Source organism: Drosophila biarmipes, chromosome 3R (assembly GCF_025231255.1).
Source record: "Drosophila biarmipes strain raj3 chromosome 3R, RU_DBia_V1.1, whole genome shotgun sequence".
Taxonomy (NCBI): domain Eukaryota; kingdom Metazoa; phylum Arthropoda; class Insecta; order Diptera; family Drosophilidae; genus Drosophila; species Drosophila biarmipes.
This window is the reverse complement of record NC_066616.1, coordinates 24,563,310-24,589,388: the sequence shown is the minus strand read 5'-3', so window position 1 is coordinate 24,589,388 and position 26,079 is coordinate 24,563,310. Positions and strand designations below refer to the sequence as shown.

The following is a 26,079-nucleotide window of genomic DNA, read 5'->3' as shown; positions in this document are numbered from 1 at the left end:
AGCTGCAGCGAGAGCGCTTGCCAGCAAATGAAAACGCCATAAAATTGACAACAAAAGCAATGGCAGTGGCAATTCCAGTGGCGAAGGTAAGTTGGAAAGTAGAGTGAAAAGTAAATCCGCACGTGCCAACCCAAATTAAGGGGGAATACTTTGGCAGGGTATTGGAAAGGCGGGACCACAATGCAGATTCCGAGCAGCATTTCGAAATTAAGCTTCGACTTGAGCATGTCTTGGCATTCATAAGGTAGATGCGGTCGGGTGTACCATTACCAATCGATTTACCTAATTCGATTCAAATCCGGTCCGGTTACCAAGTTGCCAGCTCTGAAAACTCTGCAAACAATTATGGCAATAAGTTTTCGTGTCTAAGAACACATAGTTAGCTATAAACTCTGGGTAATTAGTGTTAATTATTGAAACAGGCACCTGGACCTAGTGTGAATTCATTACTTATTATTAAACTATGTATGGAATTACAGGTAAATTCAGGTGGGTGTTTCGTTACTGATCGATTTACCCACTCAGTTGGTGCTGCACAAAAGTGTGCAACAAATTACGACAAACAGACTTGCATTTGCAGAAAGTTTCGCTGGAAAACTTTGCCTTCTTGGGAGTTGGCGTTGCAAATTTCCCTCCGACTGTTTTAATCTCCTGTGCATGCCAAGGCCAGCCCAGCAATCCCAGAGCCGCCCCCTTAAGCTTTACAGCCTTAATTCGAATCCACGGCTTTTGGGCGGGGGAACTCGTGTTTGGCTTGGGGGCAAAGGAAAGGACGAAGGACGAAGGGCGCAGGACGAGGAGATGGCAAAGGATCCTTGTGCAAAGTAATGAAGGCGGTCTCCATTGACCGACCGCCTTGCCGATGTTTCGATTACGCGCCTCAAGTGGCAATCAGGCTGCAGACGGGCTTGCAGCGCCGCAGGATTTGCTCCGCATTAATAACACTTAACCCCTGGCCAAAGTTGGCCCAACCCCGCTCCGAAGGATCTGGATTCGCGGCATTAATCTTCGCTTTGATGTCCAAATCGCCGGCTTAATTGGAATTGATTTGGGAGTGGGTGGGCGGTAAAAAGTCTTGTTTGAATCTTGTTTATTTATTCAGTATTCGGTATTATTATTATTAACACACTCAGTAGTTTCGACTTAGTTTTTAATGTATTTCACTTTTAAGTTTGGTTTCGATTTTCTCATTCGCCTTTAAATTTAATTTATTTATAAATCTAACTTTGCTTAAAAACAATCAGTTTGGTTTTGTCCAGAGTGACAGAGACAGAGAACGACACAGTGTGTTCCATCTATATGTATCTATATGTATAAATATTTCAATTTATTTCATTACGCATACGCACTGTATATTTTGCTAGTCTGCCATTTCGCTTTACGTTTGTATATTTGAAATTAGAATTGGAGTATTGTGTAAACTGTATGGCGTACTATTATTATTAGTATTATTATTACTTTTATGTCGTACTTTTGCTCGGTTACTTTAGTTATTTATAACATTTACACTGAATTCGCATTTATTGTTTGTGTTGTAGTTTGAGTCTAGGTCCTGTGTGAATGTGAGTGGAATTGCTGAGGACTCTGGGAATCGACATTTATTCATTATGCACTCGAACACCGCCCACTTGGCTGCTGTTGTTGCTCGCTTTTTCGGGTTGTTATTCATCTTTTGCCCCCGCCTCGGCTTGTTGTAGTAATAGAATATTCATGGAAACGCCATAAATAGCGACTGATCGGAGAAGAGTGGGTCTCGGGGCCCCAGAAAAGGTGAGAGCTTCGAAGAAACACTTTAATTTGCCGGACAGCACGGTGATAGGGCTTTAACTGCTAATGAATCCTATATCGCTATGCAGACATTAATGGCTCACCGACCAGATATTTGCGAATACCTAGTGCAAAGTCCGTTGGCCAATAACTCTATGAGTCTAATTACACTTTCAATACACACGGCTTACTGAGCTAGCTTGGCTTACCGGCTAGTTGTTCATTATTAATTACAATTAGTATTTAACATTTAAATGCAGTTTGATTAATGTTTGCCCGTTCTCTATGTACAGTCGATGAGGGTGCAACAGCAAAATGAGTGATCTGTGTGTGCTATTTACAAGTCTGTTCTTTTGATTTCAGTTACAAGTTTGTAGCGTATTTATAGCGCAGCTTCTGGGTTCCTAACGTTTTTCGCTTGTTTTTGATTCTTCCTAGGCAATTTCGCTTAATAGCTGACAATTACAAAATGACTTATCCTTATCTACATATACTCGTATTCTGGCTGTCTCCGCAGACGATACACAATATACGATTTACCTTTTACGCTAATGCATTTAAATTTATGCTAAAAATTTACAGCTATGTTAAATGAAATGCCCGTGAATTATGCGTGGGTGCCAGCCGACTATGGTAGATATTTATTATTACTTTTTACAATTACTTCAGCGTTGGATCCAGGGTCGTAAATTCCAATTCGCCGCGCGGCAATATCAGATCCGGGTCTGCAATATACACTTTGGTTGGTTGGTATAAAACAAAATCAACAACAATGGCATATGTGTTCGGGAGTGGGTGTGTTTCCAGAGTTAGGATGCGGGGGTGAGACATAAATTCATGTGAGAGTGAGTAATGAGTGTGAGTTTGAGTGTGAGTGGGGGTGTGGGTGTGGGTGGTGAGTGCGGGTGTGAGTGTATATTCAGGAATAGAGAAACAAAAGCAAAAAATGTTTATACCGATTAGTTTGGCTTGGTTTGGTTTTGGGTTTTTGGTTGGTGGCTATTGCTTTTCAGCTTCACAACACTTGCAAAATGACATCATAACACAGAGTTGCAAATTATGATTTGAGCGGCGAAAAGAAAGCAGAACCATTAGCAAATACGTAGCGAAAGCGTGACCAACTGTGCGCTGATAACAAAATAAATAGCATCTAATAAAACAGCACAACATCGAACAAAGGAACAGCAACAGAAACATTGAACAACAGAGACATTAACAACATTTAACAGTGGAGCACTTCAATATTAATATTCACTTTACTGGGCCACGCTCCCAGTTCTGCGCATTTCCGCATTTCCCCATCGTAAACGTAAAATAATTCAACAATTTCTTAATTTTTATGGCGCATTTCGAGGGAATTTATGAGCGGGGCGAGTCGTCTTGACTTGACTCCACTCGGGTTTTATTGTGGTCCGACTTATTGTGTCGCCCGGGCACAAGTGAATCTTGAGCGTCATCTAGCGCTGGTTGTTTACGATTTTGCAGTTTGTTATTTGACGTGGCACCCCGGGCCCAGCACCCTGTGATATTTTATTATTATCGCCTTTTATGTCACATTTGTGTGGCGTCTTTGGGCCATAAAGACGCACAAACTAAGGCAACTCTCTAGTGTTCCTATGAGTGTGCGGGTGCGTGTGTATTCGGGAGGTTGTGTCCTGTGTCCTTTCACGTTTACTTTCACGCCATGCCTGACAGCATTAAAAAATGTCAAAAGTCGCAAAAATGTTGCCAGCCTGGATGGCCCAACAAAAAGCGGAAAATCCCCCAAAGGGAATGGGTGCCAAAGGGGGTGGCGATGGGGCGGTGCTTGGGCGGAAACGGAAGTGCGGCGACAAATGAATGAGCAGCGTTGACATTGAGGCTTCGGGAGAACGTGTGCGTGTGTGCACTTAGAGAAATTTCTGTGTCATATTAGTAAATTAAAAAAACCAATTAGAAGCAGCTTCAATATTCTGTATAAATAAACTGCTCCTTAATAAATTTTTTAGTTTTTATTTTAAAATATTTTTATAAAATTTGAAATAATTAAAAAATACTAGAATTCATTTTCAAACATAAACTTTTGATGTCTAAGAATTGCGTATAGATTTTTATTCACAACTTTCTAGAAAGTTTCTTAGAATTTCAGCATTTCTTCAGAGCTTTAATTCCACTCAGCCGGTTTTGAATCCTCTTAAAGATCAAGCTACTTTGAGGCAACCAGAATGCTTACTTATTAGACATTTTTCCTGGAATATTTCTTGCTGTGTAGAGCCTCGGCTGCCGCATAAACAATGTTGCTCAAGCAAATTCTGCGGTATTTTTTGCGGCACGACAGAGACATCAAAGTGAGGGCTCGGCGCAGATACACACATGTGCTTTAAGGAGTCTTTAAGATAATGCCACCATGCCACACAGCCATCTAGCCATATACCCATATAGCCGCAGCAAATGGCGCCGTGTGCTCATTTCGAGTGGCTGCTGTGTGTGGCTGGGTCTCAACTTTGTCTAATTAGACGAGTGCCGTTGGAGTGCACACGGAGCGTAGAAGCTACAACCTACAGCCCAGAATCTACAACCCACTCGCATTACTCACAATCCAAATGCTCGCACAAAAAGCCCGGCCAGCAAGGACGAAGGCCACACAAACGTGGCTCAGACGCTCGCGACTCTTGACTCGCACAAAACAGCAAGACAAACGGCAACAATGAGACAAAAAGCGAGATGCTGGGCCAAAATGAATGGAGCAGCATGAAATGAAACAAATGTGCACAAAAAAGCAGTTCCACCAGCCCCTTTGCCAGCCTCACCAGCCGCCATACGCAGAGATGACTGTGGGGCACAAAAAGTCAAACGAATTTGACTGCTCCGGGGGATTCGCCCTTCGGTTCCTCTGTGTGCCCCTCCCCCTGGATCCCTCACTGGTAGTGCCACCTGTACAGTGAAGCACGCGAGTCTGGCATATGCAATTAAAAATGCTGGCTAATGACAGCAACTGCCGAGATGTACGGATGCGAATGGGTGTCTTTTTCTGGCCGTGAGTGTGTGCCATCTGTGTATACCTCTGTGTGCATACAGTGGCACACTTGTTTGCCTTGAGTTACGCTGGCAGCGTTTTGCTCTTTCCAGGACCTTTTTATTTCAATTTGACATCGCTGTGTAAATGTGGCGACTATGAATTCCTGGGCAGCAGCTAGGGGAAATTTACTACCCTCAGTTGAGACTGTACGTTTTGGTTGAAGAAGCTGGTAACTAGCTTTTAATAATGGATTATTGGGGGGGCGCATTAGAACTGATAAGGCTATAAATAACATCTAAAAATTTAAAAATAAACTTTTATAAAAATAACTTCCCACGATATATCGATTTGTAAATTAATTCCTATCAGAGCTAGTAAATTTTTTGAAAAGGTAAGTATATTATTATATTTCCTTCAACGACTATCAATTCTAGCTATCGGTTTAATTTTAAATGAATTATGAACTGCTCCTTTTAATAAGTATCTCCCTATGTTCATAAAAATCAAGATAGGATTTAATAGTTTTCCATTCAATCAGAATTCGGGGCAAGCGTTTAAGCTGCTTTGCAGCTCAGTGTAATCCCGGCCAAGACAGTTCCCAAACTGTGTGTTTTTAGTTGGCGTCTTGGCGCAACAGCCACGAGAACACATTTCTGGACCGTTCCCCAAGCTCCTCGGGATCCGCAGACCTCTCAGACTCCTCAGACTCCGCACTTCAGCCCGACTTTGGCACTTGTTAGTGTCTTGTAAGCCAGTTGACTTGGTTTACGTTCTGCCGGGTGAAAGGGCAGCACCACGGATATGTGAGACTGAGTGTAAGTCGTGTCATGTCAGCCGAACAGTCCCCCATCGCACATAAATTAAAGCGACTGCCGGAGGGGGTAGTGCAGAAATATAAATACATACTCGTATATGTATTAACGAGCGGAAGGACAGGCTGAAAGTAATGAAAATATAAAATTAAATCGCTGACAAAATCAAATTTAGCTAATTTGCGACATTTGAACCCACGCAACGGGTGCTAAAAGAGACGGGCGACAAAAAAAAAAGAGAAAGAGCCATGTTGTGTTAGCAATAATATCACGTATACGACACATCTGCCCATTAAATAATATTTGCATTTGCCAGCATGTCGGCACGTCAGGCCCAGGCAAAACTCACTGCCGTCTGTTTGTTTGTTTGTGTGTCGTTGTGCTTATTTTTGTGTTTTAATTTAGTGCTTTCGAAATAATTAAAATTTATGCAATTCAAAGTTAAAACAAAGTCTGCACGAGCTCACACAGCAAACAGGATGGCCGGGAGGTTGGGGGTCGTCAAGGGGTTAAAGCAGCAGAATATTTTGCAAATTTGTTGCTGTCTGAGGCATGTTTACGCACACAGTACATATGTTTGTTTGTCGACAGCGCTCCGAAATTTATGCGATTCATCCCAAAAGGACTTGGCACTGCACACTGAGTGATACATAAGCGGCAGTATCTGGTGGAGAGCCCATATATATATATATATATTTACCCCATCTAGCTATAGAGAACTAAACAGAAATGTCAACAAAAAACAAAGACTAAGCAAACAGCCTTATATCTCAGGACCTCTGGGACCACTTTCTTGGAGCTGTGCTGCATTTATCCTTTTTAAAAACAATATTTGCCTGCACTCTAGTGTGTATCTAGCCTTGATTTGCCGAGAAAGAAACTCATATACTTCAATTAGCCGTGATTTAATATCTCTAAAACCATTCAGAGTTAACAAATTCGCCAAAGAAAATCCAGGGGGCGGGCTGAGGAGATAAATGCCGCAAAATGAAAGGAAATTTGTGGATATTTTTGCGGCATTTGCATGGCAACAAAGCCAAGCCAAAATAATTACAAATGCACAAAGGGAATAAAGGAAATCAGATGAAAGACATGTGAGTGCAGGGATGTGGCAACGGAACAAGCAAAGTAAATTGGGATGCCAAATGGACGACAAATTAAAATGTGAAACGGAGCAAGGACTGGAGCAATGTTCTCCCTGCGCAAAGGATAGGATGGGGGGATATTAAAAATACTTGAGATGGGGGGAGGGAGGAGTATCTGCTGGATTCCTTGCCAAATTCGACAGAGGAGCCGCTCAGACATGACTGCCCATCTGCTGCAGCTGCAACTGCACTTGTTCCTCCTGCTTCGGTTTCAGTTTCTGTTTCAGTTTTAGGATCTGTTTCTGTTTCTGTTTCTGTGCTCGTTCGACCTGCTGCACGCATTTAGTTACGTAAAATTTACTTTGCATACATTCGGGCGGCCAGGCAGTGTGTCGGCTCGCAGGATCAGGACATGGTTTCGCCTGGGGCGAGATGGCCAGCACGACGCTCGAGACGGTGGAGTTGGAGTAGCTCGTGCTGCCCGGCTGGCTGGATGTTACGAGCAGGGGCAGCAGCACGTCGCCTGGATGCAGATACAGAAACAACACGGAGTTCGGTTAGGAGACGTGGTGGTTGGAGTTGGGAGCCCACTCTCTCTGTGGCAAGCACAACGCTGCGGATGAACTTGTGGGGGGGGACACACTACATTGCTTTAAATACTGGGCAAGGTATTTACAACTTCAAGTCGAGGATTAAGACAGTTCTGGGAGTAGAAGTAGCAAGTGGTGTGGGGAGTGTTACGCTACCTACAGAGATTTGGAGATTTAGAGACAGAGATACCGGAGAGACAGAGAAAGTGGGGTGAGAGATAGAGACAACTATGACTATGTCAGGCGGGATTTCATTGGGTGGTGGTCTATTCGGGTTGCCCGGCTACTGCTTTACAGCTTCCAAGTACTCGAAACTAAGCGCTTCAATCGCTTCAACTCATTCGAAATCAAATTGAAATCGATGCCGCAATGTAACGAAATTAAATACTTTGATCTGCGCTAATTAGAAAAGTGTGTACTCGTATGTCATAAGCTACTTTTGTGAATGCCAAATGGAGGGGCAATTAGTTTTTCATTTACAGGTGCTCGTTTATTCATTAGCCGGCTGCCAATTGGGTGTTCAACCGCATCATTAGCGCGTACTCAAGCCAACCTAATTGTTTTACATGTGGTGTTTAAATCTCCGACGATTCCACCACACTCACATGCCAAGGTACTTAACTAAAAATTAATTTTTGCACATTTACTAAAATAAATTCGTGTTTGTGTGCCATGCCAAAACGCTTTTGACAATTTATTCGCTTCGCTTTGCCGTGTGCATTGTGGACTAAACAAGATGTTAAACTAATCTACATAATGGCTACAAATCAACGTGAGGTGTGTGTGTGTGCGTGTATGTACATTGTACAGGCAAGAGAACTATTTACATAGAGCAATAAATTCAATTGGGCAAATCAATCAACTAAAGCTACGGATACAAATACAAATTAATATCGAGAGCGCACTCGAGTCGCAACTCAAAAGTCCTTGAGAGCAAACCAATTGGGGATGCAATGGCATACAATGCATAGCGATATAGATAGATGGACTGATAAACTAATGGATACTTGACTACAGGCTACGGATATAGAGTTCTATAGATACAGATACAGGTGCGGATGCATCTACTACTACAGCTTGTTGAGTATAGATTTTGGAATAGTACCGTTTAGGCTGGGCTGCGCGTACTGGATGAAGCTCTCGGAGATGTAGTGATGGGGTCCGGCCACGCCCACAATGGCCCCGCCACTCGAGCCCACGCCCCCCGGCATGGGCATGCCCCCGCCCCCGCACAGGTGCGCGTTGGGCGGGGCCACCCGCGCCCTAATCTCCGCCGCCCGTCCGCCGCCCTCCTCCAGCTCGTTCAGCTCGTCCTCCTCGATGTACATACTCGGCACATCGTTTCGCGCCGGCCTAAAAAATACAGAAAAAATTCAGACATTGAATGTATATATATATAAAGAGGGGGAAACTTTAGTGGCTAATAGTTCCCAAGGTGAGAAGAGCGGCGAAACAGCTTTGCAAACTGGACAAACTAAGCCAGCTGTCGGCTCTCAGGCGCCTCAAATTTCAATATAAACAGCAACATTCAAAACCCCGCCATCACCTGGGGACCGACTGGGCCAACTTTTCGCAGGTGGCTCGTTGGATGGCCATGGTAAGGCCAGAAAATAAAATAAATTCATTCGACATTGGCGCACGGCCACACGGCGGATGGGCAATATTCCGCATGCACTGTGCCCCCTTTCAAAGCGGATTTAATGCTACTCCGCCAGCACTCGCTACGATAAATATTGGCGAAAATATTACCATTTCACTCGAGGACCCTCGAATTTTAATCAGCCTGCTCGATGGTCCATTGTAAATTAAATATAAACCGATTGCCGGCGCTGGAGCTAATTACGCCGCCATCCATCTGTGTCTCTTATCAGGCGGCGAGTGACTGCCACACACGTGTGCATCAAATATTTGCACTAATACTTTGCCGCAAAAGGCAAATCATTAAAATTTATGCTTGTTCGTCGGAAAATAAGGGGGGTTTCTATATAAAAGGGGGGTTCCACAGGGGTGGGGGTACACAGGTGCGCCAGATTTTATTCATGCACGGAGCGCGTTTGACAGTTGTGATGACCATTTAATGACCCGCATGCGATTCACTTTGATGTCGCTGCGACTATTTTCGGCAACTATAATTAATATTTCGTTGGATTCCGCTTTGAAGTGGTTGCCCGAATTCATTATTGAGCAATCAGTGTGGTGGTTCCCTGGTCCTCCGACCGGGAAATCAAAGAAGGGGGCTTCGACCACGTCGGTACAAAAGGACAGGGGGCAGCTATCTGCACTGTGTGTTTATCTTTCATTAGCCAGGGGCGTTGGTGGCTCGCAAGGGGGGTGAATGGGGAGCAGGTACATCGGCTAAGCAGCTGCTTAATTACCCCAGCACCCACGCGCAGGGGGGCGCGACCCTTTCGCAGATACAGCGCTGATTTCCTATCTTAAATGGAAACTCTAACTTGTGCGGCTGCCTCGTTTCCGGACCTCGTTTAGGGCCATTCTTTTGCCAGCGCCTGGACTTTGACCCGGTTGGGTCGTCGTCGTTGCCGTTGCCGTTGTCGTCAGGTGCAGGTTTAATTAATTTAATTACAGACTAAGCATAATTTACTGGGCAGGTGCGTGCCGGGCTCTAATCGATTGGCGGCCTCAAACTGTTTAGGCGATCTCCCGCCTTAATGAACCTCCGACATTAACCACCGGGTCCAGATTGGCCTTTCGACCTTTTGTTCAGGGCAAACGGCAGGTGAGTTTAAAGTAGTTCTCCCCCACTTGATTGAGCGGCCATTTCTGAGCGACTGTGGCTGTCATTTAATTACTTTCCGGGTAATAAGCATAAGCGAGAGGAATGCGCAAGAAAGTATGCTATAGCAATGGCCATGGCTGCCACTCCCACGTGGCTTTTCTTCATCCTGGTCCGCTGTCAGTCACGTGCCCCACATAAATAATTTCGTAATTATTTCTGCACACATACTAGCACACACACATGCCGGGTCGGCAGCAAACAATTTCATTATTAGTTTTTCCACCTTCCCTTCCCCTGGATAAATGTAGAAACAAAGGGCGATCCCTGGGCCCAGACTCACCGCATGCTCTTGCGCACCTCCTGCGGCTCAGGTGGTCGCGGCCTGTGCCGGCAGACCACGACGATGCCGGCCACGATAATTGACGTCACCACGACGGCGCCTATCACCACGACGGCGGCCAGGATGAGCAGCGTCGACTGCTTCTCCGGGCCGCTGCCCGTGCTGGCGCCGGTGCCCAGGCCGCTGGAGCTGCCGCTTCCGCCCACGCCGCCGCCCCCATGATGCGTTGTTTCTGCGGGCGTTGGGTCCTCGGACAGAATGGATTCATCTGGAAGAAATGAAGAGATGGGAGAGGCCATTAAGCACTGAGAGAAAATATGGAAATTAAATATTACATGTTTGGCGTATCATATTGCTGTGAATACCTCATTATAAGAAGTTATTAAGTCGTTAATTTAATATTATAATATTTATTTATTTATTAAAAAACATGTTTATTTAATCCTGAAAGATTCAAACTATCACATATATATTTGTTGCTTATCTCTTAAGGACTAACAAAAATATAAAACACTTTGCAAACAATTTTTAAAACATTTAATTTGATCTTTAGAATTATTAAATTACACGAAAATAACAAAAGTGCCAAAAAGTATGCAGTGTACAAAAAAATGGGTTACCAAATAGTGTTGCAGATACAATTAGATTAGATACAATTTTAAGTGAATTCAAAAGCCTTAGGGATTCCCCTTTCACCCTCGATTAACTTCTTTGAGTTGCCAAAAAAAGCTAGTCATGTTTTTCCGCAGTGCCTGAGCCTGTGTCGTAGATAGAGCTTCAGATAGTTTCAGGGGTCTCGGAATGATTTGTTATTTGCCCCGAATTAGTGCGATGCTCCTCCTGCTGATTTCTATTTGCCTCGCCTGCTCGCTGCCGTTTATTTATTTATTTGTTTTGCCATTCCGTGTTCTTTTGCCCAACTGATTGCTTTTGACTGTTTGCTTATTGTGTTTTCCTAGGCCCCTTGGGAACCTGGGGAAATCGGGTTGAAAATTGAAATTAGCCAAATCGCTGGGTGCTCTGTCATGAAAGCTATGCCATATGCGATCTGCGGGCATGATAAATAGTGGTGCCCGGCGAAGAGGAATTATGAAAATCAAAGACCACAGGTCGGCTATTATTACCAGCGATTAGACTTGATGGCACTTGCCGCAAAGCCTTCTCGGCAATTATGAGCAACATGTGAGAGGCATTGTTTATATTTATTAGATTTCCAGCCAGCGGAAATTGCAACATAATGTGTGAGCCGAGGCCAAGGGCCCAAAGGCAAACTGATTGTAAGATGATCCCCGGGCAAGATTTATGCCAGACATTCGTTAATGCCAAGGCCCTCCACACCCCTCATCCGGATTTTTGGTTGGCAGGCAAGCATTTCCGCTCGATTTGCGGGCCGTCAAAGCAACGGCCTCGGAATTGAAACATTGCCAGCACCATGCCAGCGCCTCCTTTTTTTCGTCCTGGTCTTCGGGACCTCCGGAATCCTGGCTCCTGGTTCTGGCTTTTGAAGTGAGCGTTTGAGTGGAAATTGCCTACACCTGCGGCTCAATTTAATTTTTGTTATTGCCTGGCCTTTTGCACTGGATCTGGATTGGTTGGCCTGGCTTGGCTGGCCTGGCTTGGCTGGCTTCTGATGCCATGGTTCGCGGCATCTTCGTCATCGTCTCAGCCTGTTTTTTAATCAGTTTGCCTCGTCGCCATCTCCCCGGCCTGGCTTTTCCATTGGCCCTACATTGTTTTGCTTATTTATTCGCCTTTGATGCTTTTTTCCCAGCTCAAGTGGCCACTTTGCCTGATATTTTTCACGTTTTCCCTTCACCCCCAAAGAGCGTAATAAATTCTCCTGATGAGTTCTGCGTAAACTGATTTAAATCAGCGTCAGCTGATTTGCCTTCATTTTATTTATTTTCTTAAATCTGGTTAGGTGGCAACGACAGCCTACGGCTATGCAATTTATGGCCACTCACACACTTACTCGTATGTTTTGGGAAAATAAAAATCTGCGTGGGCTAGGCGGCTGTTGAAATTCCGCATAAATTAGAAGGTTCCCTGGGCAACCGAAAAACGGAGTCCATAGTCGCTCGGTTGTGTAATCACAGAGGACGAATTTACGAGTCTGCGGCAGCCCATTAACGTACATAAGTAAGTCGAGGGAAAAGCCGGGCCAAAGGCAGCTGTTGTTTCATGTAAATAAGTTTCGCAGGCCGAATTGACTGCTGCTCGGGAAAACGTAGTGAGTGCGCTTAATCGAACATTTGCGTATCAAATGCAATTAGCCGCCATTAAATCGGGGGCAATATGAGTGATTTATGGCTAACTGGGCGAGCGAAGCGTACGAAAAACGAAATGAAAATGGCCCAGCGTAAGGGCGGGGGGCAGGGCCAAGGAAAATGCCTGTGGAAATGGTAATGGAAATGCAGATAAAAATAAAAATCAGCATGAAAATAATGACAACATTGTTGTCGTACTCGTAGTGGTGTGCTGAAAGCCGAGCGCCAAGCGAGCTGGCGAAAGGAACAATAAAAGAAAAGTGTCTACGGTGGCCGTTAAGCAAAACGAAAATTGAAGCAATTCCGCTTACGCTCGGCTCACAAATACGCTGGCACTCAAAGGACCTTCGCCCACGTATGTGTATGTGTGCACACACTCACACACACACACAGAGACAGTCGCATTATGTCGTTAGGCAGGAGCAAAATGAAGAGGCTGTTGCGGCACGCCCCTGCGTATACGTAATATGCGTGTGCCCCACTCAAAGAATTGATGGAAAATGCTGAAATGCTTTCCGCTCCACTGCATAACTCAGTCAGTGGATTAGAAAAGGGCGTCTCGTCTTTGGGGTGGAACTGGATAGCCCAATCCCCTGGGCCTCCAGCTAGGCAGCCTCTGCTGGCTCCAAAGGACCTTTCCCTGTGACGCCATGTGCGAACTTTTCGCGGCGGCTGATTGAAGACGATTTCCCCGAACTTGCGTTGATTTGAAAATGCAGTCAAGCGTTGAATTAGACAGTTCCGTTCTCAGCTGTTCAAGGGTTCCAGTCTCGGTCTCAGTTTCAGTTTCGGTTTCAGTTCCACTCTCTCGGGCTCTGGGTATTTTATTGGCCCTGGCATGGAAGTGACCCACAAACTAGCAACTCGGGTTGGCCATAACTTGCGCTCTTTATGTGATTAGCAGGAGAGTCCTGCCTTTTTTTTCCAGTTTCCGCTTCTCTGCCATCAAGTTTTCTGGGTGTTGTGTGTGTGTGTGTGTTGTTTTTCGGGGACAAGATATGATGGGTTAGGTTGGTATATAGGGGCACTCACCATATGGTCCCAGTTGGGCGGCCACGCGTACATTCTCAATCACCACCGGCGGCTCGCTGCGTCCTTTGGCGTTGACGGCGTAAACTAAAAATTGATATTCACGTCCCGGTTCTAAATTATTCAAACGAAACTGTGGACTGTTCTCCTGCATGCGAAAGATGGGTGCAGATGTCGCCTGGAATTATACACATTTATGTTATATAGACGCACACGCATATTTGCCTGATTTGGGATGCCGGCATGACAACGGGCGCATTTATAATTCACTCGTCATATGTATTTTTAACTTTTCATTCCCCTTTTTGCAGACCCAACGCATAAATAATTATTCATGCCTAAAAAATACGCAACTGTACTGCGAGGAGAAAGCGAAAGCGAAACAGCAGCAGCCGAAACAGGACAGTGTCTGAAATTTTAAACTGAATATCCGTTTGCCGTAATGGGACACAATCGAGTGAGCTTCGTTGGTTACGCACAAATTCCCACTCAAGTAAGCGTAAGTAATTTATGTTGTCCTTGCGGCACTTTTCCAACCTCATGCCCCGTGCCACTCGCTCGTCCGGCCTGCGAGTGTGTGTCCTTCCTTCCTTTATCTAGCATGAAACTTTAAAGCTGCCTGCCAAAGGACCAACGCGTGGGTCAGAGTCCTGCTGCCATCGCCACCATCGTCATCATCATCATGAGCATAGCATAGCATTCTCATTCTCATTTTCATTTTCATGACCATCCTCGTGATGAGCTTTGCGCTTGGCTACTTTGCTAATAAACTCGCCCGGCAAGCGCTTCATCAAGGCTGTTGAGAGCAGCCAAACGAAATGAAATGAAATTTTCATATGATATTCCCATCTAGGAGTGACAGGGATAATTTAATAACTCAGCATGCACTCCCCGAGTGCCGGACAAAGGGTACACTGGCCTTCTAGCGGACCCCGGTGCTCCATGTGCAGGGAATCGGATTCACAGCATTAATTATGTTGTCCCCTTTACGCTCGAGCGGAGCTGAAGAAGAAGGCCCCATGCAGCCCCCGAAAATATTTATTATTAATTCAAGCAGAAAAGTCAAAGGACATGCACACTAATTGACCGTATGGATTTCAAGTGAATCATTGCCCAGCCCTTCGGTTGTGTTTCTCTGTTTCGCATCTCGGCTTTCTCCCCTTTTAAGTGAGCTGCAGGCTGTGTGCCGAACCGTGAGTAAATTTTAATTTAATTGAGCAATTTGCGTTTAGCCTGCCGGAACTTATCAACTTAGACTAACTCGATTCCCAGACTGGGGCTGCAGCACACTCACCTGATCGTTGAGCGTGGATATCTCGTTGTCGCCCAGGCCAATGGCCTCGCCGAACTGCTGACCTCGTCCCTGGCCCGCGGATCCGCCTGGATCGCCGGCGTACAGAGGGTCTCCGCCCACCACCTCCAGCATGAAGTACTGCGAGAGGCCTCCGTCGCTGCCCGCCACACAGACGACCTCCAGCACGGTGTCGTTGCGCAACTCGCAGGCCTTCGGTGCCTCCGGGGTGTCTGTGGAAGGCAAGGGGGAAGGTAGAGAGAAGGCAAAGGGAAGGCGTTCGGAAGAAAAGAGGGTATCCAGATAGCAGTTAGTCATAGTCATGGACAAGCCGGGGCTTAATGGCCCACCACTGGCGACCATCCACCCATCCGTAATTGCATTTAAAAGCAGTTCCTGTCGCCTTAAAGCGCCACTTTGCCGCAAATGAAGGCGTCGCCCCGTTAAAACAAAAATAAAGAGTGCCAGTACGCCCTTAAAATTATTAAGTCAGCTTTGATTTTACCCCAAGGGCTTCAAAATTGCACGAAATGGAGGGGAATTGAATATTTCCGAGAATTATTTTGCACTTCCCTTCAATTTTGGATCAAGAATATGTAAATTTGCATTCAATTTTATAACTATACTGGGAATACAAAATTATTATTATTTTAAGTTAAAATTTTAATAATATAAAAATGAATCTTCTTAGTTTAACAGGGTTGAAATATTTTAATTGTACGTCCATTTATTAGTTTATAAAAAGGGCTTTTACCACCATTTTTCTAAGTTTCCACTAGAAATAACTTCAAAAGTATGAAAACGAAATTTAAATTTAATTCTGAACCAACGAAAATATTTTAAATATTTTTTTATAAAGAAGAGATGTTTTTTTTTGTTTTAATAGTCTTCAAGTGGCACAAATTTATGTAGTGTTTAAATTTTCCAAAAAATATTTATGAGCTGCTGCTTTTCCTGAGTGCATGACCACGCCCCTGCTTTGCATTAATAACAACGAATTTGGCCAGGACCTCCAGCAACGGCAGGCAGTTCAACCTGAGGATTATTTGGCAACATTTTGGCAAAGTACACCGGCACTCCAACCGCCATCCTGCCCCTCCCCCCAGCCTGCCCGCCGGCACACACTCGCCAATTATGTAAGTAGATCCTTATGTGTGCATAAGACATAGACTTCTGGGGGAAAAGGGAAGGACAACACCGACACCGGTGGCAATACCGACACCCGTCTCGTTTAAATTGCGGCGAAGATGGAGGTAAGTGCCGGCATCTTGTGGCAACAACTTCCTCGACTCGAGCTGGGGCTCCTCGACTGCCACATCCACACCCACAGCCCCATCCCCAAACCCATCTACTTACTTGCCGGCAGGATGTGCACCAGACAGGGCGTCGTTTGGCGGCCCACCGCATTGCTGGCCCAGCAGGCCAGTGTTATTAACTCGGAGTCCGTCTGCGGCAGGTACGTCACCGTGCTGGCCAGTCCGTTCGATTGAATCCTCGAGTTGAGCACCTGAAATGTAGGGTAGACAGATGGCCAAAGCCGGGGGATTAGAGCGGTTCCATTGTGCGAACGTAGGCAGGATCAAGTGCAGTAGGAATCGAGTCGAGTCGAATCGAATCGAAACGAAATCAAAGCAAGCCCGGTACCAAGCCCAGGCCAACCAACCAAAACGAGAAACGATTCCCCAGACCGGGGCATAAATATTTGAAGGCAAATAAGTTTTTATTGCAAGCCAAACGAAATGGAGCTGGAGACGGGATAAGTCATCCGGTGGCCATCCGGGTTTTCGTGCAGATTTTCAAATAACTTCTGCGGTAAATGAATTACTTTATTTATTGTGCACAGCTGTCCCACAGCCGTCGAGTCACATATGCAAGTCTTTCGGTTCGTTTGGCTCTGGTATTTCTCCTCCCCCATCTATCTGTCTTTCCATCTATCTATTTGGTTTTTTTTTCTCGATTTTTTCTGCCAGCTCTGCAGTTCTTTGCTTGGCACCTAAACGGTTTGCATTTTAAATTCCCCACCTTGAACGTACACGGGTAGTATCCTTGCCACCATACCGTTCCGAATTTATACATTTTGATTAAATTTTAATTCAGTCACGTACGGCACCCGATTCCCTGCTTCGACCATTGTTCGTCTGCTCGGAATTGTCGAACGAAAATCCCAGACAACCCTCGAGTATTTAGCACAAGTTCTGCTAATAGCACCCGACTTCGAACTTGGCTCCTTCCCACCCGACTCCATATTCTTCTCCTGGATCCGGGATCCTGGCCGGCATCCACTGGCATTCCCCGGCATTTCGAGTAATTGCGACAGTCGGGCCAAAAGCTCCGGCTGCAGCACGTTCCCCGGCATAATTACAGACACAATAAGTTCGGTTTGGATTCCGGACAAGGTACCTTTGCCCCAGTCACGATGCACAGGAAAAAGTGCTTGGAACTTTAAATAACTCAATTCATTTTGGATTTTTATATTACTCGGATTAAATAGGAGAGGGAAGAGGTTTAACTTATCCAGGTAGCCCATTAAATAGAAGAACATTTAAAAAATAGTCGTATCTCAACATAAAATTCAGTGTCAATTATAAAAAGAAATATTGTTGAATACAAAAAAAAATCGTTCATAATATTTTTCACTGTTCTGCATAGAATTTTTTAAAAGAAAATTTCATTTAAATCTCTCTGTTATATATTTTTTTTAAAAACATTTTTACTTGTATTTTCTGTAACCATTGGAATGCATCATTATTTTCAAGAAAAATCCCTTTAAATTTAAAACCATTAAAAGGATTTCTTGCCGTGCCCCGAGAGAAAGTGGGACTTGTAGGCTGACTTACCGGCGACACGTTCCGGGTATTGTTGTAGGTCCAGCTGAAGCGCACGGAGTCCGGGGGATCGGCGTCCACCTCGCATTTGACCAGAATCGAGTGGAGGCTGACGGCGCCGATGGAGGTCTGCTCGGTTCCCGACTTGCAGCGCGGGGAGACTGGAAGAAAAAGATGAGCGAATCGGGAGCTTCATAAATATACACGGCACCGAGTTGTTAGGCAGCAAAAGTTTCCATTTTAAATTCGCTCAGCCACCCCCTTGGAGAGCAAACAACCGCCGCCCCTGTCTCGGGGGTAAATGCAGAGCCCCCTCGAAATATACACAAAAATACGAGGCAAGGAGCAGCGGATGGTGGGTCCGAAGGGAAGTCGAGCCAGCTACATAGCCTTGAGCATAGTAATTAACATGTTTCCGTTTCACGAACGAGGGGGTTTGTGTTCTCCAGGATTTTTTTTCATCCTCTACTCACTTTCCTTTTTTTTTTGTATTTATTTTATGTGTAGCTTAGCGGGCGAAATCTGTGTGAGCCCAGGTATCGGAAGAAACGCTTACTTTCACTTGGCTGTGAAATGGGAGCAGATATGCGGAAGCACTGCCTTCGGCCTGGGGGAAAATGTGTCTGTCTGTTTGGATACCCAGGACTCGGTGGGTAGTAGGTATATCACAGATTGTGTGCTGAAAGCCGCCTTTAAAATGTAAGTCACGCCAAGGCAGATAAGCATTCGAAGCTTCATTACTACGTTCTTGGCTTTTATCACGAGTTGGCCTGCATTTCATCGTCGAATACTTGAGCCTTGTGTCTGCGTCTGCGAACTTGTTGCTGGGGAAACGAGTATGTGGGATGGTGGCCAAATCTGGGAAAAGTTAGCATTACCTAAAGCCGAGACGTCTCCCGGGGAAACTTTCATAATTTCAAATATAAACTACTTAAACTGTCGTCTGGTCCTCGGGAAGGGGTTGCAGAATTGCATTTCAGATTGTCAAAGTGGCAGCCAAAGAACCGTGGCAGTTTTCCGGTTTTCCGACGTTGCTAACATGAAAAGATTCGCTTTGGTTTTCTATTTTTTACTTTCCTGTAAGCTGACAACACAATAAATGCTGCCAACAAAGAGCCACGCACCATCGCTCTCTGGAATCGGAATCAGAACCAGAATCAAAATTCCTTTCTCGGGATTGTATGTGGGTACACGAACCCGGCCAAATAGTGTACTTAAGAAGCACTCGTGTGGCTCTGAGTCCCTGGTTGCCTGGTCTCTCCACATCGATTGTGCAGCTTTCGCCCTGATTTATGCAACCAAATCGCTTGTGCGAGTAGTATATGAAATCCACATTAATCACAGGCAAAAAATGGCCAAAAGGCATGGTGGGAGAGCCGACCCGAGGCAGCGCGGAAAATCGGACTGTGAGGTTTATGAAAAGTTTTTCCGGAGCGGATTTATAGGCGAAAGTTTTGTCTGTGCGTGTGTATAAATCAATGGCGGTTGTTTAGGCCAGCGGCAGCACGAGATGGCTGGGTTCAGCATCCGAAATTTTACAATTCTACAATTGTAAACAAGCGCGCACAACAAACGCCGACAGTTACAGATGGAGCTTGGGACGGTCATGCATCATTTCTAAGCAATTTCCCCATCCGCCGGGCGTCCCGAAAAAGTTGGCAACTTTCGTTCCGGCGGCAGCCATTGCTTGTTGATTTTGATTTTATTCTGCAGCTTCCGCTTCCGGTTTGCCATGTTATTTCATCACGCATCCCCCTCAAGCTGTATAGCATGGTATGGTATATTTTATTTCGCAAGGCGTACTTACACTGCACTTTCAAAGTGAGGCTCGAACTCCGGGTTTCGCCCTCCGTATTTGTGGCCCCGCAGGCATACGCCCCCGCACTTTCCCTCTCGAGCTGCGTCAAGTGCATTATTTCCGTGCTCTCGCCCGACATTCGCATGCCCTGGAATGTGAACAAGGGGATGTTATTACGGCTCTCAATGGGTTCGGGCTGTGGGGTTGGTGGGTTTGCAGAGGTTGGTTTGGGGGCCTGATGAAATTAGGAGGGGCCAAACTGTTTAAAACTTCCTAAACTGCGGTTTAAGAAAGGCAAATACCAAACAGCAAATATATATTGGGAGTTTTAATAAGGGATTTGCTATAAGCCTTTCAAATATAAATATGTTTTATTATTTTTTGTTAATTAAAAAAAAGCAAAAATGTAGCCTATACATACATCCATGCATTTTGACATTTAATTACATTTTTTATTGATGTTTTATCTTGGAATACAAATATTTCATTTCATGTTTGTATTCCTTTATTACCCTGCCTATTAATTTCGCTGAGAAACATACAGAAAATAAAAATAGTCTCATTTTTATTATTTTTTTAATATAGCTTGGTATTTTAATAAAAAGGTTATTTAAGTAAAGTGCGAATTTGATACATTTTATATAATTACTAACAAAAAATAAATGTAAATAAGACTTAACTTCGTTATAGGTCATAAAACCAAAGGGATATCATGTATTTACATATAAAATAATATTGCTGAAGCTTTTTAAATCACTTTCAATACTTGAGTAACATAATATATCAATGTAAATAAATTTAAATAATATTGAACAATTAGAATTACTTTGTGTATTATTTTGGCTGAATTTGTTTCAAAATAGTTTTAATATCTGATGACCAATTTGGGGTATTTACCCCTCTTGCCTTGGCCAGCAATGGCACATACATATGCCGAAAAGTATTGTCCCACTGGTCTTAGATGGGGCAAATTGCGGTGGTGCCGGCTGCATTGTCGAGTGACCACAGGAGCCCACAACCACCATCACTGGCAGCACTAAATGGCAACCACAATGGAGCCAATGCCTCCGCATTCCGCCCGGCTATTTCCATTTGCCATTTGCTATTTGCCGACCGGCAGTGGTTGCCACCGCCCAATGCGGTATTTTAGTGGGTCGAATAATAAACGGGTTTTATTAAATCAAATTAATGTGTTTTTCGGCATTCAGCTTCCAGCACTCGGCGTCCGACAGTTGATATTTGTCAGCCGGCACTCGCATTGCTCACCGAATTATCCCCCATCGCAGGCGATGCCGATGAAGTGACTCCATGCGGATGCGAAAGCACCATTAGCACAGCTTGACTCCGGCATAATTCGATTACGCATTTAGTAGCAAAATCCCGGCTGACATCTGCACATGCGTTTAATTAATTCATAATAATAATAATAATGCAATTTAAATAGCTTAAGTTCCCGCCACCGCTGGCGCACAGTTGGCTGGGATATCCATAGGTATGCGTATCGTTGACAGCTAATTTGCACCGGGGACAACCGGCCGAACCCCTCTGTGGAGAGACGCGTTATAGATCCGCCGCAAATTGGCCATGCTGCATCATTTGATTATTTGTAAAATTCATTAAAAAGCCATGACGGCGCTGATGGAGGGCGGTAATTGCATTGGCCCTTGTGCAATAATGCACTTAACAATGCAGGAAAGTGCAGGGCAGAGCGCACACATTTGTGTATCCCCTCGAAAGCGGCTTTAATTCGATTCCTCTGGGGGATTTCATTAATTTACCGACAACTAAAGTTCAAGTTGACCTAGTGCAAAAGTTGGCAAATGCCAAGGATAATAAAAATCTATATACGCCCCAACTGACGTCGAACAAGTCGAGGAAGTGACAAAGTTGGCTGTTTAGAACTTTTTGCGCACATTTGGCCACTCGTTTTTCGAAATTCTTTGCCTCATTTTCTGGGCAGCCTATTAATGCCAGAGCCAGAAAAAGGCGCACAGAACCGCACTGCAAAATCAAAAATCAAAGTGCCCTAAATAAAAGCTCACCACCCCCAAATGGTTTTTGGCAATTTGTTAACTGCCTGGGCAAAGGAGAAAAATGGTTGAAGGAAAAGCGATGTGAAAATATGAGCTCGGGTTTATGGTTTTTGCCAGTTATGAAAAATGATGATGTGACCATGTGGACAAAACTGTCAAAGGATGTCAGAATCATGCGGTTTAATAATAAGAGCCCAAGACAAAGTCAGCAGCCAGCTAGCCAGTCAACAATGGGTTTTTCGGCCAGCAAAAATGGCACAAAAATGCTGGGCAATCTCAATCTCTTTCGGTTTATTTGTCACATGATTAATAGTTAAATAATTTGCAACACGAAAGGACTTCAATAGACATCATGAGCCAATTATAAGACGTTTGAAAAATGAGCCGGGCATTTGTGGGACCGCATATCTCAGCACTTCCTGGCCACCATTGCTCCCCGCCCCAACAGCAGGCGGAATCCAAGGCATTCCGGTCTTTAAGGAGTCGGGCTCTATCCTGCCAAATGAAATTAAACCGCAAAAGTGTCTGCTTATAGAGAGCCGCAGGAATGCTGACGCCTTGGGGCCACCAACAATTGATAATACAAATTTCGAAAAGTGTCTGATACACGTCAGCTGCTGGCCGTTAGTCAGGGGTGGTAAAAGTAGTACACTGATAAAAAGTATGAGTACCTATTAAATTTGAAATATTTGAATATTTAAGATAATGCTAGTAAACATTTTATACTTTTTCTGCTTAAAATAATAAAAATTTCACAATAAAATCTAAGTTTATCATCCTTAAATGAACATAATATTTTAAAATATTAAACAGAAAATATTTGTAGTTAAGGGATTTGTGGGCTTTTTTTTAGTAGTGTAAGGAACCAGGCAAAATCAGTGGGCTTACTTACATTCTTGAACCAGGAGTAGCTGGTAACCGGCGGCCTGGCATCCGCCCGGCATTTGAAAGTCACATTCTGGCCCTCGGCCCGCGTCACCAGGCGGCTGGGATCCTCGTTGGCCAAGTGCACCGATACCGTGGGCGGATCTGTAAGAGTAGGCGGGCGGGAATAAGTAAGTGCGGCATCCGGCTTAATGAGCGCAGCGAATGGCTGAATAAAAGTCAAAATAATAAACGTCAATGGCTCCGGGAGGTGAGCCGGAGGTCCTGCTCCTGGACAGCGGCATTGCGTAATGTACTTAGCCCCAGCTGCCGTACATCCTGCGGAGCAAGGCCCAGGACGAGGCGAGGAGGCCTCTTGACCACACGCCAAATGGGACTATTAGTTACGGTTGTAAAAATCTAATACGCGTCGGAGACTGTCGGCGCCACTTGGCCCCAGTCAGTCTTTAGCCTCAGCCACATTCCCCCATTTCTCTGACATTTTCAGTGTGGCGAAGGGACCGAACTATAGTGGTTCGTTCTACGGCGCTCAAATGTCAATGGCGTGGGCAGAAAAAGAACTCTGCCATTTATGGTAAATTATTAAAAAGGCAGCACAAAATGAAAAGCGGACGAATCAAGTCGACTGCCGGCATGATTTGAGTGCAGGTAATTCAGCTTTCCTTATTTTTATACACCTATAACAAATAAGGAGCTCTTGGATACTGACTAAAACGTAAGTCTAAGGGCTTTTTGATGATTTCATTGCTTAAACTCAGCTAAATTAAAAAAAGAATATCTTGAATAATTGTCAGCAATGACAACATAGTGGTTTAATCTTTAATAAAAATACTTAAAAAGGTTTTTTTTCTAGTAAATAATAACCTTTGTTTTTAAGGTGTTACAAAGTCTCTATCAGTTATTTTTCAGTGCTCTCGTCCAACCCTCTTTTATACAAAGAAACTCCAACGAGGGCGACGGCGGGAGTAACGTAAAACGGAAGCCGGAAGCGGATGTTGCAAATATTATGGAGGCCGGCAAAAAATAAAGGGCAATAGAAACATAACGGTGCAAATTTAATCAAGGCAAGTCGAAGAACACGGCATTGAAGTCAACTTGACTGCATTTTATAAGCGGCTTAGCGATGGCCCTACTATAGGTGGCCAACAGGTTGATGTGGCCTTTGGCCAACTTGCCCGGATCCGGATGCCTTGGCTTCCTTGGCTCCTTTGGCCTTAATAAAATTACGCTGGCTCTGGCCGTAATATGCGTCTAATTGGACTTTCCTCGGTCCAGCTAGCACACACATACAGCCGCACACAAGTAGGCCAGGACCTGGGCGGCTTGTGCCAAGGATACACAAAAGCCTCTCCTGGCCATGTGGCCCCGGATTCAGACCCAGACCCAGACCCAAATACCCGGCAGCCTTTATTCCACTGGCCGCATTTCTGCTAATAACAGGCTCCGAGTTCACCTGTCGCAAAGGAGGAATATATCCTGTGTGTACTCACATGCCACTCGGATGATGCGCTTGTCCTCGATGGCGCCACCGGAGAACCAGGGATTCGTGGCCCGACACGTCAGCTCGGCATTATCGTTCTCCGAGGTTACCTTCAGAGTCAGGATGCTCGTGGTGATGTTGCCATCCTGTGGGCAAAAGAACGGGGTTGAAAGAATGGGATTATTGGCTTAGAGCTATTAAAATTGGACAAAGATCGAATAACAGGGTAAGAAAAATATCTATTAAAATTCTAGAACCAAAAAATTTCTATTATAACAATTCTTTTCAGATTTAAAAGTTTTAACATAGTATCTGGAGTATATCAGTAGATATTTTCTAGTGAAACTTAAACGCGTTTTGTGCTGTACTATCTCCCTTTTCGATAGGCAGCTTTCCCAGCTCAGGGTATGCGCTGCGGCCACTCGAGTAGCATTTTCCAGCAGGGACTTTGAAAATAATGACTCGAGTTTCCAGCTAAGCCGATGTCTTTTTTGCAGCCCAGCCCAGTCGGCCCTCGGAAAAGCGGGCGCGGAGCAGGGTAGGAGCAGCGGAGGAGCTCATGGCAAACCGGGTATTAAGTTACGACATCAACCGGCTCCAGGACCAAAGTCGAGCCACGTTTTGGCAACAATCGAAGCCAGGTCAGGGAAACTAACGAGCGCAGGATGTGTGTATGTGGAAATCTGTCCCAGGGATCGAAGTCGAGTCGGTTATGCACGAGTTGACTAATGCCTGGCGACGTTTGGCAGCAACTATCCATTTACATGGCATAATTAGAAAGCGAAGAAGGCAGTGCCAGTGTGCCAGTGCCACCACGAAGGCGTACTAATGGATGCCGAAAACTGAGACATTTTCGAAGGCACTGGAAGAGCCGAAGGAAGGATCTGATAAATGCGAGCTGAAGTGGAAAAAATGGCTTCCATTTGCTAAGAACTACTCTGGGGGCAGAGGGCCCATGAATTCCAATAAAAATTCGCACATTAGCCGGGGCCATGGAGTGCAAATTTGTGCAGCTTGGCCGAAACTTTTCGCCAATGCAGTTCATCAAAGAAGAGGAGGTTCGTCTCTCCTCCTGCGCCGCCTGGTCCCTCAATATCCCTTATCCTTTCTGTGTCCTGCTGCGGCTGGCGGAAAACTGGAAAAGTTTGCCCTGCTCGCATTTAGGGTCACCCAGTGGTCGCTTTGTTGTTGTCCCCGAATCTGAAGCTATTAAGCGCCTCCAACCCAGGGTTTTCTATATGGGTGTGTGTGCACAAGTGCCTGCTGCACTGCGGCCAGCTATCAAATGTCAAACGCTCGAAGCAAATTTTCCGGCACAAAGTTGCGTTGTCCTGGGAACAGGCAACAAGAATGAAAACTTTCTCCTCGCCCGGGACACACTCCCCTTGCGTCCCGTTCGTCCCCCTTAAAATAGTCGGACAATTTGGGGCAATTTGGCTGGGAAATTTACTCACCTCCTTGTCGCTGTGCACGATGACCTCGGCATTCCGGATGGGCTCGCCATCGAGCAGCCAGGTGATCTTGGCCGCAGGATACGAGCCCCAGGACTCGCAGCGAATGGGCATGGGTTGCCCGGCGGTCAGCAGCTCGTTGGGAGTGGCAATCTTCACCCGAACGGGTTTCACTGGGATTGGGAACAAAATATTGTTAATTGGGTTTAAACCTTGGAAACTTTGGTTTAAAACAGGAGAACTTATTTTAGTTTATGCACTTCTGCGCTTAGGAAATATTTGTTTATGTTAAAAAAATACCAACTTAGTAAGGGACTGCAAAAAATATTCCCTAAAAATGAATTGAAAATGTTCATCTTTTCTTCGCTTAAGAAATTAAGTACCCTTTGACTTCTACATTTTTAATTATTATGATTCAAAAATTTATAAAAATTGTTTTTAATGACAGACTTTATCTGAGCTTTCTTAATAAAATATATACTTTTACTTTTAATAAACAGAAATTATAATAATTTTAAAAGATATACAAATTTTTCTAAAATATTTTTAAAATAAAGAGATTGCTTAAAATTACTTTCATCTGCGTAGAACCCATTCCTTCAAAAGTTAAATCAGTTTTCTATGTACAAATTAGACTACATTTTCCCCCAGCAATATAGGTAAAAGGATCTTTTGGTCAACAAGACTACTA

The 26,079-nt window shown here is 44.7% G+C and overlaps 1 protein-coding gene across 6 annotated transcripts in view; it reads right to left on the bottom strand.

Moving 5' to 3' along the window:
* The window catches only part of LOC108024631 (hemicentin-1), an 84,426-nt gene that overhangs the window by 3,854 nt on the left and 54,493 nt on the right, over positions 1-26,079 (bottom strand). The window contains exons 7-18 of one of the 6 annotated variants that reach the window (XM_044092969.2): positions 25,392-25,561; positions 23,948-24,083; positions 22,465-22,601; positions 19,549-19,687; positions 17,754-17,902; positions 16,273-16,423; positions 14,920-15,149; positions 13,629-13,803; positions 10,330-10,597; positions 8,358-8,605; positions 7,033-7,185; positions 1,074-2,492 (exon numbers count right to left, since the gene is read on the bottom strand). In XM_044092969.2, coding sequence (XP_043948904.1) covers positions 2,428-2,492; positions 7,033-7,185; positions 8,358-8,605; positions 10,330-10,597; positions 13,629-13,803; positions 14,920-15,149; positions 16,273-16,423; positions 17,754-17,902; positions 19,549-19,687; positions 22,465-22,601; positions 23,948-24,083; positions 25,392-25,561 — 2,021 coding nt within the window. In that variant the 3' untranslated portion in view covers positions 1,074-2,427. Of the gene's footprint in view, positions 1-1,073; positions 2,505-5,788; positions 7,186-8,357; positions 8,606-10,329; positions 10,598-13,628; positions 13,804-14,919; positions 15,150-16,272; positions 16,424-17,753; positions 17,903-19,548; positions 19,688-22,464; positions 22,602-23,947; positions 24,084-25,391; positions 25,562-26,079 lie in introns of those variants that run through there. The other 5 variants (XM_017094673.3, XM_017094674.3, XM_017094672.3 and 2 more) reach the window with 5 other exon arrangements.